We start from the raw sequence: 16,565 nt of genomic DNA on the forward strand, positions 1-16,565 counted from the left end.
GGTTGGCTCCTGGTTTCCCATGTGGGTCAGACTGAGGTCCCACCTGCCCTGGGCGGAGTGGAGCAGCATTTCCAAGTTCCTCAAGGTACGCTCTGCGTGCTTTCCTGAGTCTCCTCACTCGCTGTCCTGGTGCTGTGGAGGGGGCAGCTTGCGGAGAGCCAGGGCAAAAGGGCTGCCTCTCTGGATAACCACACCTCTATGGGGAAGTTCCTTTTCTCTCTGGGGCTCAGCGTTTGCATATGTAAACGGAGTGAGCTCGGCTAGATGGCCTTTAAGGGCTCTTCATGGGTTCTGCTTCTATACTCCATGAAACGCGCCAAAGATCTATGCTGTATGAATTTGCAAAAGGGAAAAACCCTTTCCAAACCTGGCATTTGATTTTTTGCAATTTTTGTACATGGACGTGTAACAGAATGAAGGTATTTATTCTTCCAACCCCCTTGGCTGCTGGGAAGAGCGTCTTTTAGCAAAATAATTCACTGGGTTTCTTTGCCAAACAGGAGCTCTTTTCCAAGCAATGTCTGTGCTGCCATCATCCTCCTGGAATGGAGCCAAGAATTTCCCCAAGAGGCTGGACCCCAGTGGGCACAGGTCCTCCACAACGGCTTCAACCACAAAGAGGGAAGGAGGGACCTGGAGGGTGGGAGAGGGGTAGGAAGGAAGGGCAGATCATACAACCCAAACCTGCAAGATGAAGGAGGGAACTGGCAGACACGTCCTCTGTACGCCCGTGTGCCTGCGGCCTGCAGATGGCCTGTGTCCTCCCAGCGCTCACACCAGGTGACCCTGCAGTTATGGGAGCGTGTGTAACACACGACCACTGTGTGAACCCAGCCTCTCTCTCTCTCTCTCTCTCTCTCTGCCTGGATGGATCCTTTTTTTCTTCTTCACTGTGCCTTTCTGTATTTTCTCATTTTTCTAGAATAGGCCTGTATGGCTTATGGGATAAAAATTGTACTTAAGAAATAGTGTGATCTTACAGAATGTGCCTAATGTCCTCGTGTCACATTCTGAGAGCAGACAGGTGTCTCAAGATTGGGCTACAGGGTTTGGCTGCCAGCCACCCAGCCATGGCCTCAGTGCCACCTGTCTGTGAGTTCGTGACAAGGGACTGATGCTTCTCAGAAGGGCAGATGGCAAAAGGACCAGTGGGCTCTCCAGAAACCACCTGAATGCTGGGTCCCTTGGGTGATGATGTCACACAGTTACAGCGAAATGCTACCCAGAGTCTCTATTCAAGTGCCCAGCAGACTTAAGTGGCTGGTGGCTCCTTCAAGCTGAGTTTATATGGCAACAGCTATGACCAGTCCTGATTATTGGGCGCTATCAGGAAATGTGATGAACTTGGGAGACACAACATCTCTGGACTGCTGAGGCTTATTAAAATTGTCTCTCCATTGTCTGGGCAAGGGCACATTTTAGGAAGTCACTCCAAGGCTATCGAACCCTAAACAGTGAGTTCAACTGACTTCTCCCACGTAATGTCCTGGGAGCTGTGGAACCCCCGGCTCTCTTTTGGTGAAAGGTTTGGCGCAGACTGGGAGGCAGTGATTGGCCGAAGGTGAGCAGGCCCCACCTGGTGGTTATTTATAGAGTGACCCAGAGAGGAGTTTGCTTTGTGGTCATCAACATCTTTGCTCTAAAAGGCAAAATATCTCCCCAAAGCTTTGGTTTAATTTGGTCTGCATTAGCATTGAGAGTTGCACCATTTTAAAAATATATTTATAATATAGATGTTTATAAGTGACCAACAGGGGTGGTCTTCTGGTTCGGCCGCGGCATGAGGCAGGCCACGCTGCAGCCCCGGACCTCAGTGGGCTCCTGTGCTGCAGGAGCAGGCATTCGACTCAGATTCAAAGATCCCTTCAGCCTCTGGGACTGCAGAGTGGCGCAGTTGTTGAAGGAGGTCTGAGCGTGGGCACCAGGAGCTGTGTCATTTGATGAGTGAGTCAGACCCGGCCTGGGGAAAATAACATCTTCACAATCAACACCAGGGAAGAGGCGATTAAGAACCACACGTAGCTGATGGCTCGAGTGTCTTGTTCCAGGCTGCTGGTCTATTCCTGAAGAGGGCCGGGTGACTCATCAGAGGGCTGTAACCTGATGAGCGAGAGCTCTCCAATTTCCTGGCTCCGATTCCAGGCAACCAAATTATCTTAATTTGGTTTTCCAAGGCACAGGGAGGGCCAGACCTGAGTTCCCAGACTACATTAGCAATTGGAAATCAACGTTCTTTTGTGGGAGCAAAATTAGATCACAGATGAGAAATGACTGAATTACATAAAGTGCTTTCGAATGCGGGCCCTGTCCTCTCCAGCAGTGTCACTGATCCTGGCTAAGAGTCATCCTCATGCTGATTTGGTTAGCCTGTGGACCATTTTGCTGGGTTTTTTTTCGGAGCTGGTAAATCCTGAGTGGTTTGGTAAAAGCGGAATTTCTGGACCGACAAAGCTGATGAGAGAGGACAGTCGCTAAGATCTCTGTGGTGCGTTCTGATGCACCTACAGGACAGCAGTAGCTGTGGGCAGGAGGGAATGTTTTGGTCCATCGTTCAGGAAGGGTCACAGAAGCAGGTCCAGATTAACGGGCTAGCAAGGGTTTGGGCTGGCAGTCAGACCTGGGTGCTCAAACTCCAAATCCAGTTCACCTGGTCGCTGCTTTTCAAGGGGTTAAGTTCTCTCCCACTCAACACAGCACCCCCCACAGACCCACTCCCACGTGTTTGCTGTGCAAGATCAATGCCCAGTGGGACAACCAGGGAAGTGACCCGAGGCAGAGGAGGAGGAGAAACCCAATGCCCCTCTGTTCTGGAGCTCCCGGAGCTGTTTCTCTTCCTCCCTTCGGATGCTGCTGGAAGTGCCCGAGGTCTTTCTGGATCTGTTGCGCTTCCCTGGCCTCAGCTGCAGTCCGCTTTCTCCTACTCTGTGTAGCTGGAGTCTCCAGGTTGCAGGTATCCGCCCCGCCCCTCACTCACTCCCAACTCCTGCCCCTACCTTCTTTTCTTTGGTCTGGGTGTTCCTGCTGAGGATGACCTAGGGTCCCTCAACTGGACTGGCTCCCTCACAGCTGCCCTGCTGGTACCCCCTCACCCTGGGCTCCAGGCGACTCAGCTACTGGAGCTGCGGGTCTCGGGTTACCCGGAGGGGAGGGAGGGAGGGCAGGCGTCTGGGTCTCAGGACCTCTGTCCAGCATGCAGTGCAAGCCTGAGCTCTCCATCTGCGGCACAGAGACCCCGGCAGCCCCTTCCCACTCACAGAGGGACCTAGATGACCACGCTGCCCGCCTGCCCGCCTGCCTGCCTGCCTGGGACTTCACAGAGGCTCAAGACAAAGATGAACCGGCTCCACTCCTGCATCTCCTTGTGCTGGGTTTACTTTGTGGCTTCCAGACTGAGAGGTGAGACGGGGTGGCATGGAACCCTCTTGGCCATTTCTTTGGTGAGAGGTGGGGTGGGGCAGGAGACAGAGCAGATGATGGCGGTGCACAGAAGGGTTCCCTGCTTCTTACGGATGTGTGCTGGTCTGGGCGGAGCATGCCCGGAAGACAGCTCCTCCACTGACCTGCGGTGGCTGGTGCTGGGCCATCTTCTGAGGTTCTTTGCCTGGAAATAAAGACGCTCTGGTTGTTGACCACACTCCCTCTTTCTGAGCAGCTGTGGAAACAGCAGATGGAAAATACGCTCAGAAGTTGTTTAATGACCTTTTTGAAGATTATTCCAACGCTCTTCGTCCGGTGGAGGATACGGATAAAGTTCTGAATGTCACACTGCAGATTACACTATCTCAGATTAAGGACATGGTGAGTCACCTGTGGCGGGGGCTCTGGGGAGCACTTCTTGGAGCCCTCCGAAGGGAATCTCTAGACTGGGACTAGAGAGGGAAGAAGAGCAGACAGCTCTGTGTGCAAGCTGGTGGGAGGGGAACACCGTGGGCAGAAGCCTTCTGCAAAGTTAATTCAGGTCATTGAGTGTTACCTGATCGTGGTCAGTCTTATTCAATCCAAAGAAACGTGGTACTGCGTGTTGTGTGAGTCCATTGATATGAGATGTTCCCAGCAGAAAAGTGTGTAGAGGCAGAAAGTAGAACGGTTACAGAGGGCAGAGGAGACAGGGGTGGGGAGGGGAATGGTCAGTGACCTCTTAACAGGTATGGGTTACCTTGTCGGGGTGCTTAAAATGTCCTTGAGTTGGGAGATGGTGATAGTTACACTAAATTATAAATGTACTAGAAGCTGCTGAATTCTACACCTCTAAAATAGGTAAAATAAAGGACTGCATGTCTCATGAATTTAATCTCAATTTTTTAAAAACTGAAAGATGGCATTTTACAATGCCATAGCTTATTTAGTGATTATATGTGTTTAATTATACAAAGTTAAGAAACATGAAAGATTTTTCTTCCGTACATGCTAGCTATTTCCTGACTTTCTCTTTCAAGTGTATCATTAGTTGACCGGTTTTCAGAGAAATTTGTAGAGTTGACTCATGAAAAGTTCTGAAGACTTAAACACTTGTCTACATCCTGAACAGGAAATCAAGAAGGCAACAATACGGTCTTGGCAGTCAATTAAGGGCATCAAATAAAAAAGCTCTCTCTTATTCCCTGGAAATAGATAAGTGTTCTTGATATTTCTATTATGAAGAGCAAGTGTCCTAGATGGCGGCCCTTGGTGGAGACGACTCCTGGATAACGCGATATCTGGGTTCGTTGTGCAGGATGAAAGGAACCAAATCCTGACGGCCTATTTGTGGATTCGTCAAATCTGGCACGACGCGTATCTCACGTGGGACCGTGACCAGTATGATGGGCTGGACTCCATCAGGATCCCCAGCGACCTGGTGTGGAGGCCCGACATCGTCCTGTACAACAAGTAAGTGCACGTAGGAACGGTGGCTTCTCAGGCATGAACTTGCTGATTTGGCAAATTTAAACACAGTGAAGAAGGAATATTTAAAACATATGTGAAGTTAAGTATATATTTTTAAAGATTTTATTTATTTATTTGCGAGGTTGAGTTACAGACAGTGAGAGGGAGAGAAAGGTCTTCTGTCCACTGGTTCACTCCCCAGGTGGCCACAAACGGCTGGAGCTGTGCCAGTCCGAAGCCAGGAGCTTCTTCCGGGTCTCCCACACAGGTGCAGGGGCCCAGGGACTTGGGCCATCTTCTACTGCTACCCCAGGCCATAGCAGAGAGATGGATAGGAAGAAGAGCAGCTGAAATTAGAACCAGCGCCCATATAGGATGCTGGCACCACAGGTGGAGGATTAACCTACTGTGCCACAGCGCTGGCCCCAGAAGTTAAGTATTAATCCATGTTCATAGGCCTTGAAAGAAGGTTTGTAAAATCTGGGATAACATAAAAGCCTACAGCTAGGAGACCTCCACATTCAGTCTACTCCCTCCCCTTTCAGGTGAGTTAGTTTGTTAGGCTGCCATAACAAAGTACTACAGATGGGGTGATCAACAGAAATTGTACTTCTTGGTTATCACTTATTTTCATTATATTTGAAAGGCAGAGAGACAGAGAGGAAATCTTCCATGCATTGTCTCCAAATGCTCTCAAGAGCCGGCACTGGTCCAGGCTGAAGCCAAGAGCTGGCACCTCAATCCAGGTGTCCCCCTTGAGTAACAGGGACCCAACCACTGAGCCACCACTGCTGCCTCCCAGGGTGCGCACTTGCAGGAAGCTGGGATCGGAAGTAGAGCAGGTGCTCAAACCCAGGCCCTCTGATATGGGCTGTGGGGTTTCTAACAACCGTCTTCACTACACCGGATACCCGCCCCTGAGCAACAGTGGTTTGTTGTTGCGTCTCTGCTCTGGAGGCAGGAGTAACGTGAGGAAGCATTGCCAGTGTTGGGCAATGTGAGGGAGCCGCGTTCTGTGCCTGCCCCAGCTCCTGGCAGTTTGCTGACATTTCTGGCCCTCCTGGAGCTGTGGAAGCACAACTGTGATCTGTGCTTTTCATATCCTTGTGGGATTCTCTCTGTGTCTTTCTGTGTTCAGACTTCCCCTTTTATAAGGACATCAATGATATTGGATTAGGTTCACTCTACTCCAGCAAAAATTCATTGTATCTTTTTTTTGACAGGCAGAGTGGACAGTGAGAGAGAGAGACAGAGAGAAAGGTCTTCCTTTTTGCCATTGGTTCACCCTCCAATGGCCACCGCTGCCAGTGCGGTGCACCCGGCGCACTGCGCTGATCCCAAGGCAGGAGCCAGGTGTTTCTCCTGGTCTCCCATGGGGTGCAGGGCCCAAGCACTTGGGCCATCCTCCACTGCACTCCTGGGCCATAGCAGAGAGCTGGCCTGGAAGAGGGGCAACCGGGACAGAATCCGGCGCCTGACTGGGACTAGAACCCGGTGTGCCGGTGCCTCAAGGTGGAGGATTAGCCTAGTGAGCCACAGCGACGGCCAAATTCATTGTATCTTAATTAACTGTATCTGCAATGATCCTAGTCTCAAATAAGGTCACTCTCTGAGGTGGTGGGGTCGGGGGGTGGAGTTCAGCATATGAATTTTCCAGGGATGCAATTCAACCCCGAAACGGGGGTGCTCACTGTCCAAGATCACATTCGGTAACAATGAGCCCTGGACTTTGTGTGGAGCAGAGCACGCTTCCATCGGGGCACGCCAGCCGGCCCTCTCCTGTCAGAGCAAGGACTGTGTTTCCCAAACTGTACCATCACATGAATCAGCAGGGATCTTGCTCCAACGCAGATTCTGCCTGCTGTTCTGGTCTTCTTCCGTAAGCTCCACGTGACGGTGCCTCTGGAGCTGGAGGAGGAGCCAGCTCTCTCTGTCGCGGTTCCAGCTCAGTTTCTCTGCCTGTCATCTAGGGAGCGTCTCTACAGAAGTCTCCATGAGTTGGGAAAATCCTTCTGTGGTCGGAACCATATGAATGGGGGGCAGCTCAGGGGACTCCCCGTACAGCCTCCTAGCGGGCACGCATTTCCTTTCTGGAAGTGACACTGGGGAGTGGCAGCCTGGATGTCAGGCTCACTCCTCATGCAGAGAGCTCATCCACAGCCCTGGGTCTCCTGGAACCTCGGCCCTGAGCCTCCTGTCCGCGCCCCGTTTTGAGAGGCCGAGAAGCTTCCGTAGTCTTTCCAACCTGAGATGACATACAAGTATGGGGGCTTCATTTCTCCTCTCTCTCTCTGTCTCTCTGTCTCTCTGTCTCTGTCTCTCTCTCTCTCTCTCTCTCTCTCACACACACACACACACACACACACATACACACACAGCAAGAAAATAAGCCACACCGTTCTTACCACCCTCCCGCAGAGTACAGAAGAATGAGCAATCTCCGACAACCCTCCGGAAGTTCTCACAGTTCTTTCTGGGCAGAACCCAGTTCCTCTTCCTGCTTTCGCTGTCTGGGGCAGTGGCCAGTTCTTACTGCAGTGCTTATTCGCAGACGCGGGTGGTAGCCTAAGCCGAGCCGAGCTCAGGGCCCCCTTGTTAAAGATGCCAGTCTCGTGCTCAGGCACTCTCACGACCCCCCTCCGGCTCTGGTCAGTTGTCCTCCCTCCCCTGGCCCCGGCTCCTGGCTCACTGGCCTCCAGCTGCCGCGTGAGCTCTGCTCCACGCCTCTTCCTCACACAGAGCCTTCTCGCCGCGCGGATTAACCAGCCTCATTCTGCTGCTCTGGTGGCCTCCAGGCCTCCCTGCCCTCAGTCCTGGACGTTTCTATTTCTGATTTTCTGCTCCCCTTGCCCTCTCCTTCTCAGTGAAACGTCTCACTGTTCTGCTATTTAGAGAGGCTCTACATGGGGCTGTGGTCGCATGGCAATCGCGTCCCTTTAACCAAGTGAGAAGAGAAGGGCTTTATTGGACGGGGTCAGGAGTCACAGCTGCTGCCTGACCCTGGTCCTTCCAGCTGAATCCTTGGCCCTTCAGAAGCTCCTGATGCCAGATACAGCATCACTGCTTCTCAGACGCTGCCTCAGAACACTGTGGGCCACAGACTGTTGTTGTGTTGTGGTGGTGGTGTGTGTGGGGTGGAGGTGGTGGTGGTGGTGGTGGTGTGTGTGGTGGTAGTGGTGTGGGGGTGGTGGTGTGGGGTGTGGTGTGTGGGGGTGGTGGTGGTGTGTGTGGGGTGGTGGTGGTGTGTATGGGATGGTGATGTGGTGGTGGTGGTGGTGGTGATGGTGTGTGTGGTGGTGGTGGTATGTGTGTGTGGGTGGTGGTGATGTGTGTGTGTGGGGTGGTGGTGGTGGTGGTGGTGTGTGTGTGTGGGTGGTGGTGATGTGTGTGTGTGGTGTGTGTGGGGTGGTGGTGGTGATGTGTGTGGGGTGGTGGTGGTGGTATGTGTGGGGTGGTGGTGACGTGTGTGTGCGGGGTGGTGGTGGTGGTGGTGTGGGGTGGTGGTGTGTATGGGGTGGTGTGTGTGGGGTGGTGGTGGGGTGGTAGTGGTGGTGTGTATGGGGTGGTGTGTGGGGGTTGTGGTGGTGTGTATGGGGTGGTGGTGGTGTGTATGGGGTGGTGTGTGTGTGGGTGGTGGTGGTGGTGGTGGTGGGGTGTGTGGGTGGTGGTGTGTGTGGGATGGTGGTGTGTGTGGGGGTGGTGGTGGTGGTAGTGGTGGTGTGTGTGGGGGTGGTGTGTGTGGGGGTGGTGGTGGTGGTGGTGGTGTGTGTGGTGGTGGTGGTGGTGGTAGTGGTGGTGTGTGTGGGGTGGTGGTGGTGGTATGTGTGGGGTGGTGGTGACGTGTGTGTGCGGGGTGGTGGTGGTGGTGGTGTGGGGTGGTGGTGTGTATGGGGTGGTGTGTGTGGGGTGGTGGTGGGGTGGTAGTGGTGGTGTGTATGGGGTGGTGTGTGGGGGTTGTGGTGGTGTGTATGGGGTGGTGGTGGTGTGTATGGGGTGGTGTGTGTGTGGGTGGTGGTGGTGGTGGTGGTGGGGTGTGTGGGTGGTGGTGTGTGTGGGATGGTGGTGTGTGTGGGGGTGGTGGTGGTGGTAGTGGTGGTGTGTGTGGGGGTGGTGTGTGTGGGGGTGGTGGTGGTGGTGGTGTGTGTGGTGGTGGTGGTGGTGGTAGTGGTGGTGTGTGTGGGGGTGGTGGTGGTAGTGGTGGTGTGTGTGGGGTGGTGGTGGTGTGTGTGTGGGTGGTGGTGGTGGTGGTGTGTGTGGGGTGGTGGTATGTGTGGGGTGGTGGTGTGGGGTGGTGGTGGTGTGTGGGGTGGTAGTGGTGGGGTGTGTGGGTGGTGGTGTGTGTGGGATGGTGGTGTGTGTGGGGTGGTGATGGTGGTGGTGATGGTAGTGGTGGTGGTGGTGGTGTGTGTGGGGGTTGGCATGGGGTAGGTGAGTCAGCCTGTTGTGAGCAGGATGCTTCGCCTGTAGATCCACCACGGGTGCCTGTAGATCCACCGCGGGTGCCTGAGTCCACAGTGCTGGACTCGTCAGAGAGGCACCAGGGAGGCGGTGGGCCTGGAAGCCGCTTCATCGGGGGAACAGCTGAATCCCTGATGCTTGGTTTGGAAGCGAGAAGGCCTTAGGAAGACCTCGTGGCTACCGTAGACAACGACAGAGAAAATCGCTCCAGGGGACACAGCCAGAGACAATGGGAAGAAGCTAGACAGAAGATAAGTTCTACTCAGCCAGGGACAAATTCCCTCATATAACTTCAGTCCCGACTTTCCCCACGAGACAATGAGCTCTCGGCAGCGTGATACATGAAGTAGACACGGACTCTTGGTGCCTTCGGGAAGGAATAGGAACAGGGCTCCCAGTGCTGGTGTGCGTGTTTGGTGTGAGTGAGTGTGTGGTGAGCCCAGCGCTTAGAAACAGAGGCTCTGAGGATGCCTGACGTCGTCAGATTGGTAGGAGAGTAAACCACAGACATTTCAAGTTAGTAGCAGAGAGTTACGGATTTTAATGGACAGTTTTAATCTCTGATCTTTAGACCTAGTGAGGAATTGGGCGCCCTACCGAATTAAGGCTTTGTTTAGAATTCAGCTTGCAGGTGGTCTTTCGTAGCTAACCTTAGCTACAGGAGGTGAGGGACAAGATGGCAGGACCCTCAGAAGAGGCTGGAGGTAGGGGGGTGGGGTGGGGGGAGGACCAGATGCGGAGAATGAGATAACGTTCGCTGTTCCGTTTGGGGGACCAAAGGAACTACCAGGGAGCCGGCCAATGGCGAGAGCACAAAGGCAAAGCGTCAGTCTGGAAAGGAGGTCAGGGCTGGAGACCCCCGAAACCTTCTCCGGCCCTTGTAGAGCTCCTCCAGGAAGAAACTACGGGGGGGGGGGGTTCTTCCACAGATCGCCACGACAGCCCGGTCTAGGCAGGGCTGAAGCCAAGATCCTGCAACTCCATCCAGGTCTCGCCCATGGGTGCAGGGGCCCAGGGACTGGGGCCATTTTCCACTGCCCTCCCAGGCGCGTTGGCAGGGAGCTGGTGGGAAGCAGAGTGGCTCGATATGGGACTCTAGCATCACAAGTGGTGCCACAGCAGCAGCCCCAAGATGGAGGAGGGAGCTGGCACTGTGGTAAAGCTGCCATCTGCAGTGCCAGCATCCCATATGGGTGCTGGTTCGAGTCCCAGCTGCTCCACTTCTGATCCAGCTCTCTGCCGTGGCCTGGGAAAGCAGCAGAAGATGGCCCAAATCCTTGGGTCCCTGCACCCACGTGGGAGACCTGGAAGAAGCTCCTGGGTCCTGGCTTTGGGTTGGCACAGCTCTAGCTGTTGTGGCTAATTGGGGAGTGAACCAGCAGATGAAAGACCTCAAGACCTCTCTCTCTGCATAACTCTGACTTTCAAGTAAATAAATAAATCTAAAAAAAAAAAAAAAAATGGAGGAGCTGATCTCGAGCGGTGGGGAAAGTGGTGATCCAGCGGCAACTGCTGAAGTGCTGGGCGCCCGCAGGGGGAAGCCCTAGGCGGGTGGGGAAGCGGGCGAGCCCTCCCCACCTTCCTCCTCTGACCTGCAGGGCCGACGACGAGTCTTCGGAGCCGGTGAACACCAACGTGGTCCTCCGCTACGACGGGCTCATCACCTGGGATTCGCCCGCCATCACCAAGAGCTCCTGCGTGGTGGACGTCACCTACTTCCCCTTCGACAACCAGCAGTGCAACCTGACCTTCGGTTCCTGGACCTACAATGGCAACCAGGTGGACCTCTTCAACGCCCTGGACAGCGGGGACCTCTCGGACTTCATCGAGGACGTGGAATGGGAGGTTCACGGCATGCCCGCTGTGAAGAACGTCATCTCCTACGGCTGCTGCTCCGAGCCTTACCCGGATGTGACGTTCACCCTCCTGCTGAAGAGGAGGTCCTCCTTCTACATCGTCAACCTCCTCATCCCCTGTGTCCTCATTTCTTTCCTGGCGCCCTTGAGTTTTTATCTCCCAGCAGCCTCCGGGGAGAAGGTCTCCCTGGGAGTGACCATCCTGCTGGCCATGACTGTATTCCAGTTAATGGTGGCCGAGATCATGCCGGCCTCAGAAAATGTCCCCCTCATCGGTGAGTTTAAATGTCTTACACGTGAAACCTAGCGTGGTAGTGACTGGAGTCGAGTGGGCATTTATTTATTTACTTAAGTATTTATTTGAGAGGAGGAGACAGACAGATGCACACACACACACACACACACACAGAGCTGGAGCACTCCCATTTATTGGCTTACTCCTCCAAGTGCCTGTAACAGCCAGGTGTGGCCTGGGACAAAGCCAGGAACTGGGAACTCAATCCAGGTTTCCCATGTGGGTGGCCGGGACCCAATTACTTGATCCATCACTACTGCCTTCCGGGGCGGGTCTTCATTAGCAGGAAGCTGGAGTGAGGAGTGGAGTTGGCAGTCAAACCCAGGTGCTCCAATATGGTGCATGGGTGTCTTAACTGCTAGGCTAAATGCCCATCTCCCTTTAAAATTACACACACACACACACACACACACACACACAGAGAGAGAGAGGTATTTTTAAACTTGTAAAGTTGGACCAACTTCCAACTCAGTATAGGTTGTCACATAATTCACTTGTGTGTGCAGCTGCCATCTCAGAATATAGATATGGCTGTGGGAATCAAAACTGGTCTTGCAGTCACTGGGTTTATACAGAAGAGCAAGGAGATGCAGTAGTTTAGAGCAGTGGTCTTTTTAAAAAAATTATACAAGTTTCATGTATTTCATATGAACAGATTTAGTAACACAGTGATACTTCCCACCCAGCCTCCCTCCTGCCCAGGCTCCAACCCTTCTTCCTCCTAAAGTGGTGGTCCCTGGTCTCACACCTTCAGCCTTACTTGGGAACTCTTGTAAGTGCTGATTCCCAGAGCCCACTGTAGCCCCCACTGAGTTAGAAGCTCTGGAGGTGAGGCCTGTCCATCATTTTTAAAATTTTTACTTTTTAAGATTTATTTATTTATTTGAAAGGCAGAGAGGCAGAGAGAGAGAGAGGTCTTCCATCTGCTGGTTCACTCCCCAAATGGCTACAACAGCTGGGGCCGGGCTGATCCAAAGCTAGGAGCCAGAAGCTTCTTCTGGGTCTTCCACATGGGAGCAGTGGCCCAAGCACCCGGGCCATCTTCCACTGTTTCCCAGGCCATAGCAGAGAGCTGGATCAGAAGTGGAGCAGCTGGGTCTTGAACTGGTGCCTATATGGAATGCCAGTGCTGCAGGCAGCAGCTTTACCCACTACACCCAGCCCCAGTGTCCGCTGGTTTTAACAAGCCTCCTGGGTGCCTCTGATGTACTTTTTGTGCCAAAGCTGAAAACCACTGACTTGCGAGTTAAGGCTCTGGCTTTGGAGTCAAAGGGGCCTGATCGGAACACTGGCTTCCTCCCAGCTTCCTCGGCCCTACCAGTCGCTCAGTCTGGGTTTCGTCTGCTGAGAAGTCCGTGTACTTGCTGCCTCTCCATCATTGCCTGGCGCAGATCCTGGCTGGCCGTAAATACGGGGTCCACATGATCGCTTCTATCTGGCCACATTACAAAGGCTTTCTTCTTGGGAAGAGGGGCACCATTGCCAGAAGCATGAGCTGGCTTTTAGAGCCTTGGCGTCTACCCTTTAGCAGAATAACCCTCAGCCTCCAGGGTGTAATAGCAGAGGGAGAGCTTATTAAGGTGTCGATTCCTACATCCAAAGAGTTTGGTTTAGTGCTTTTGGCCAAGATCTGGGGATCTGAGGTGATTCTAAAGTAACCACAATTTCAAAAATCTGCAATAATCCAAAGGGTAGAGTGTAGCCTGAGGCTGCTCCTCTCTATCACCTCCCTGTCGCCAAGGATACCCCTCGGATAGGCCAAGGATCCTTCCTGCTGCCCAGGGTAGCCCTCAGATCCAACCCCTCTGTCTCAATGACTTGTTATTGTGATAGACACTAACCAGGGTCAGACGCTAGACCTAATGTTTTTCCAGTTCTTTAAAGTAATGAGAACTTCCAGAAGACCAAGAGACTTAGACCCCAACAGCAATGGGACATCATACTATCCTTTTACTCTCTATGTAGATCCAGATTCAGCCATTATTATGATGGTTTCTGTGGAGATTTCTTACTTTTTTGTGTCTCTCCTAACAAAACGCACACACACACACACACACGAAGGAAATATATCAGCATTTTTATTATCTCTCCCAAGGCAAAAAAAATGATTGACAGGGATGGCATCGACTCATAACCGTGTATGAGGCACACTCACCCCCTCACTGCTCCTTAGCAGGGACATTCGAGAGCAAGCCGGCACTGTTTCTGCAGAGAGATGCCTCCCGGGAGTTCTGCAGGCACTGCTTGTTCTGTGAAAATAGGAAATGTATCTTCGTAGGCAGGGTACACACAGATCTGCACAGGGCGCGCCCATTATCTTCATCTGTTAAGACAATCCTGTGGATTTTCTTTTTCATCCACTACTGGTGGTGAATTACATCAATAGGTTGTCTGATGTTGGGCCTATTTGTATTCCCGGACAAATTCTTCTTTACCATGAGAGAGCATCATTCTAAGACACCACTGGGTTTTGTAAACTAGTGTTCTTAAAGGACTTTCTCAAATATGTCTATTTATGAAATGGTCTTAATAGTTCATTTCTTGTCACTTTGGGAGTCAAGGTTAAATTGACTTCATAAAATGAACAAGGCAGTTTTCCCTTTTTTTCTGTTTCTGGAACAACTTGTGTTGGATATGAATTATCTGTAAAACCCATCTGTAAATTCTTTTGGGCATGGAACCTTTTTGGGGACAAAAGGAGAGGTATTTTATTGATTCCTATTTCTATTCAAGTGTTCTTTCTTCTTGTGCTCCTTTTCACATACTGCCCTGGGAACTTCATCTAAATTATCAAATAGAGTATCCTACAGCAATATAACATTATCTTTTGCTCCCTAAATCTCTATTCTTTCGCTTCCTCCTATTTTCTCTGTCTGTCCCTCTGCCCTCACTTCCTACCCTGAGTGGCTTTATCAAAGCTTTAGCAGTTTTATTACTCTTTTTGATTTTGTTCATCTTATTGGTTTTTTGTTCTGCACTTCATAAATTTGTATCCTTATCTTTGTGGTTTCCTCTCTTAATATCTCCTTTCATGAGCATTTGCTTTATACATCCACCTTTTAAGGACTAATAGAGACACAGTGTCTCCCTTGTTATCCAACTGTAATTGGCTTTCATAGTAATGAGGTCTGAAGACAATTCTGACAACTGGTCAAGTTCATTATCTGTTTGTTGAGAATGGAAAGCTGTTTCGCATCATGATCTCAGCAAACATTTACAAACCTTTTGACCTGGAGCCAGGGACAGTGCAGATCACTTTAAATGAATCATCTCACCATATTCCTGTGAGTCAGATACGACTGTCACACCCATTCTGCAGAGCAGGAAGCCGAGGCTTGGCAGGATCATGTATCTTGCTCCAGGTCACAAGACTCGGGGGTGTAACTCAGAAAGTCTGATTTAAAAGTCTACACAAGTGATGGCCAGGGTGCACTACTTTCTTGGAAAACACCAGCCAATTGGTAATGTTTTTATTTTAACTCCAGGCAAGTACTACATCGCCACGATGGCCTTGATCACGGCCTCCACCGCCTTGACCATCATGGTGATGAATATCCACTTCTGCGGGGCAGAGGCCCGGCCGGTGCCTCCCTGGGCCAGGGTGGTCATCCTGAAATACATGTCCAGGATCTTGTTCGTCTACGATGTGGGCGAGAGCTGCCTCAGCCCGCACCAGGACAAGGAGCGGGGCCACCTCCCCAAGGTCTATGGCAAACTCCCCGAGTCTAACCTGCAGACACCCAGGAACAAAACCCTTTCCAGAAAGAAGGAAATGAACAAACTCTTAAAGAATGACCTTGGAGGCCAGGCTGAGAGCCCACCGGACGCCGATGGTTACTGTGCACGGTACAGAGCGCTAACGAGGAACATCGAGTACATCGCCAAGTGTCTCAAAGACCACAAGGCCACCAACTCCAAGGGCAGCGAGTGGAAGAAGGTTGCGAAAGTCATAGACCGGTTTTTCATGTGGATTTTTTTCATTATGGTGTTTGTGATGACTATTTTAATCATAGCAAGAGCAGATTAGTGGGCATTTGACATCTATGGACATAATAATAAACTTCTGTGGCTTACTCCAACGTTATGCTAAGCCAGATTTTTGCTCATATATAACTCAGGGGTTAGGTTGTCTGTGGTTTTGTTTTTTAAAGATTTATTTATTTGAAAGGCGCAGTTACAGAGAGGCAGAGGCAGAGAGAGAGAGGAGAGAGAGGTTTTCCATTCTCTGGTTCACTCCCCAAATGGCTGCAATGGTCAGAGGTGCAGCAATTGAAAGCCAGGAGCCAGGAGCCTCCTCCTGGTCTGCCATACAGGTGCAGGGGCCCAAGGACCTGGGCCATCCTCCACTGCCTTCCCAGGCCACAGCAGAGAGCTGGATCAGAGGTGGAGCAGCTGGGACTCAAACTGGTGCCCATATAGGATGCCGGCACTGCAGGTGGAGGCTTAGCCCACTGTGCCACAGCGCCAGCCCCTATGGTGTTTAGGTTCGATTAAGCATACAAGGTCCAACTGAGCCATATTAAAAATTTTGAGCTTTATGTGAGAAACATTGGGGATTTTCACCAAGGGAGTAATACTCATATATTGTGTAAGATAGGAACGCTTTCACAACTGCATGTGTATAGTGATTTGCTGGATTCTGTTAGAGCTCTTCCTTTCACTGGAGCATCCATTCAGCAGCTGTTGGTTGGCTAGTGACCACCTACACACAGGGATTAAAAAGAGAACAGCCACATTACCCAGGAGTAAAAGAGAATGATCTGACGGAGATTCTCAGTACACTTGGGGAAGCAGGCGCGTGAGTGAAGGAATAACAGTACAACAAAGTCAGAGCTTCAACGATGGTTGCAAACTGCTAGACTTCTGCCAAGGAATGTGTGCTTTCTTTTATATTCTGTTTAGTAATTTTTCCAGGAGAGTGGGAGGGAGGAGAAGAGAGAGAGAAAGAGGAGGAGGAGGAGGAGGAGGAGAAGGAGGAGGAGGAGAGAGAGAGACTGAGAGACTGAGACTAGGAGACCTCCCATTGCCTAGTTCACTCCTCAAATACCTGTAATGGCTGGGGCTGGTCCAAGACAAAGCCAGGAGCCAGA

The 16,565-nt window shown here is 51.7% G+C and overlaps 1 protein-coding gene across 2 annotated transcripts; it reads left to right on the forward strand.

The window, feature by feature from the left end:
* Positions 1–500: 500 nt before the first annotated feature.
* CHRNA9 (cholinergic receptor nicotinic alpha 9 subunit) lies at positions 501–15,554 on the forward strand. 2 transcript variants are annotated; one of them, XM_070068131.2, is made up of 6 exons: positions 501–2,950; positions 3,228–3,396; positions 3,653–3,798; positions 4,715–4,869; positions 10,923–11,455; positions 14,961–15,554. In XM_070068131.2, exons 2-6 carry the CDS (start codon positions 3,267–3,269, stop codon positions 15,500–15,502), a joined length of 1,506 nt encoding a protein of 501 aa, XP_069924232.2. In that variant the 5' UTR covers positions 501–2,950; positions 3,228–3,266; the 3' UTR covers positions 15,503–15,554. The 2 variants fall into 2 exon arrangements, with proteins under 2 accessions (XP_069924232.2, XP_069924233.2); XM_070068132.2 differs by lacking the exon at positions 501–2,950 and having other exon boundaries at positions 3,104–3,396.
* The last annotated feature ends 1,011 nt before the right edge of the window (positions 15,555–16,565 follow it).

Source organism: Oryctolagus cuniculus, chromosome 2 (assembly GCF_051225735.1).
Source record: "Oryctolagus cuniculus isolate XC-2025 breed Fujian yellow rabbit chromosome 2, ASM5122573v1, whole genome shotgun sequence".
Lineage (NCBI taxonomy): Eukaryota > Metazoa > Chordata > Mammalia > Lagomorpha > Leporidae > Oryctolagus > Oryctolagus cuniculus.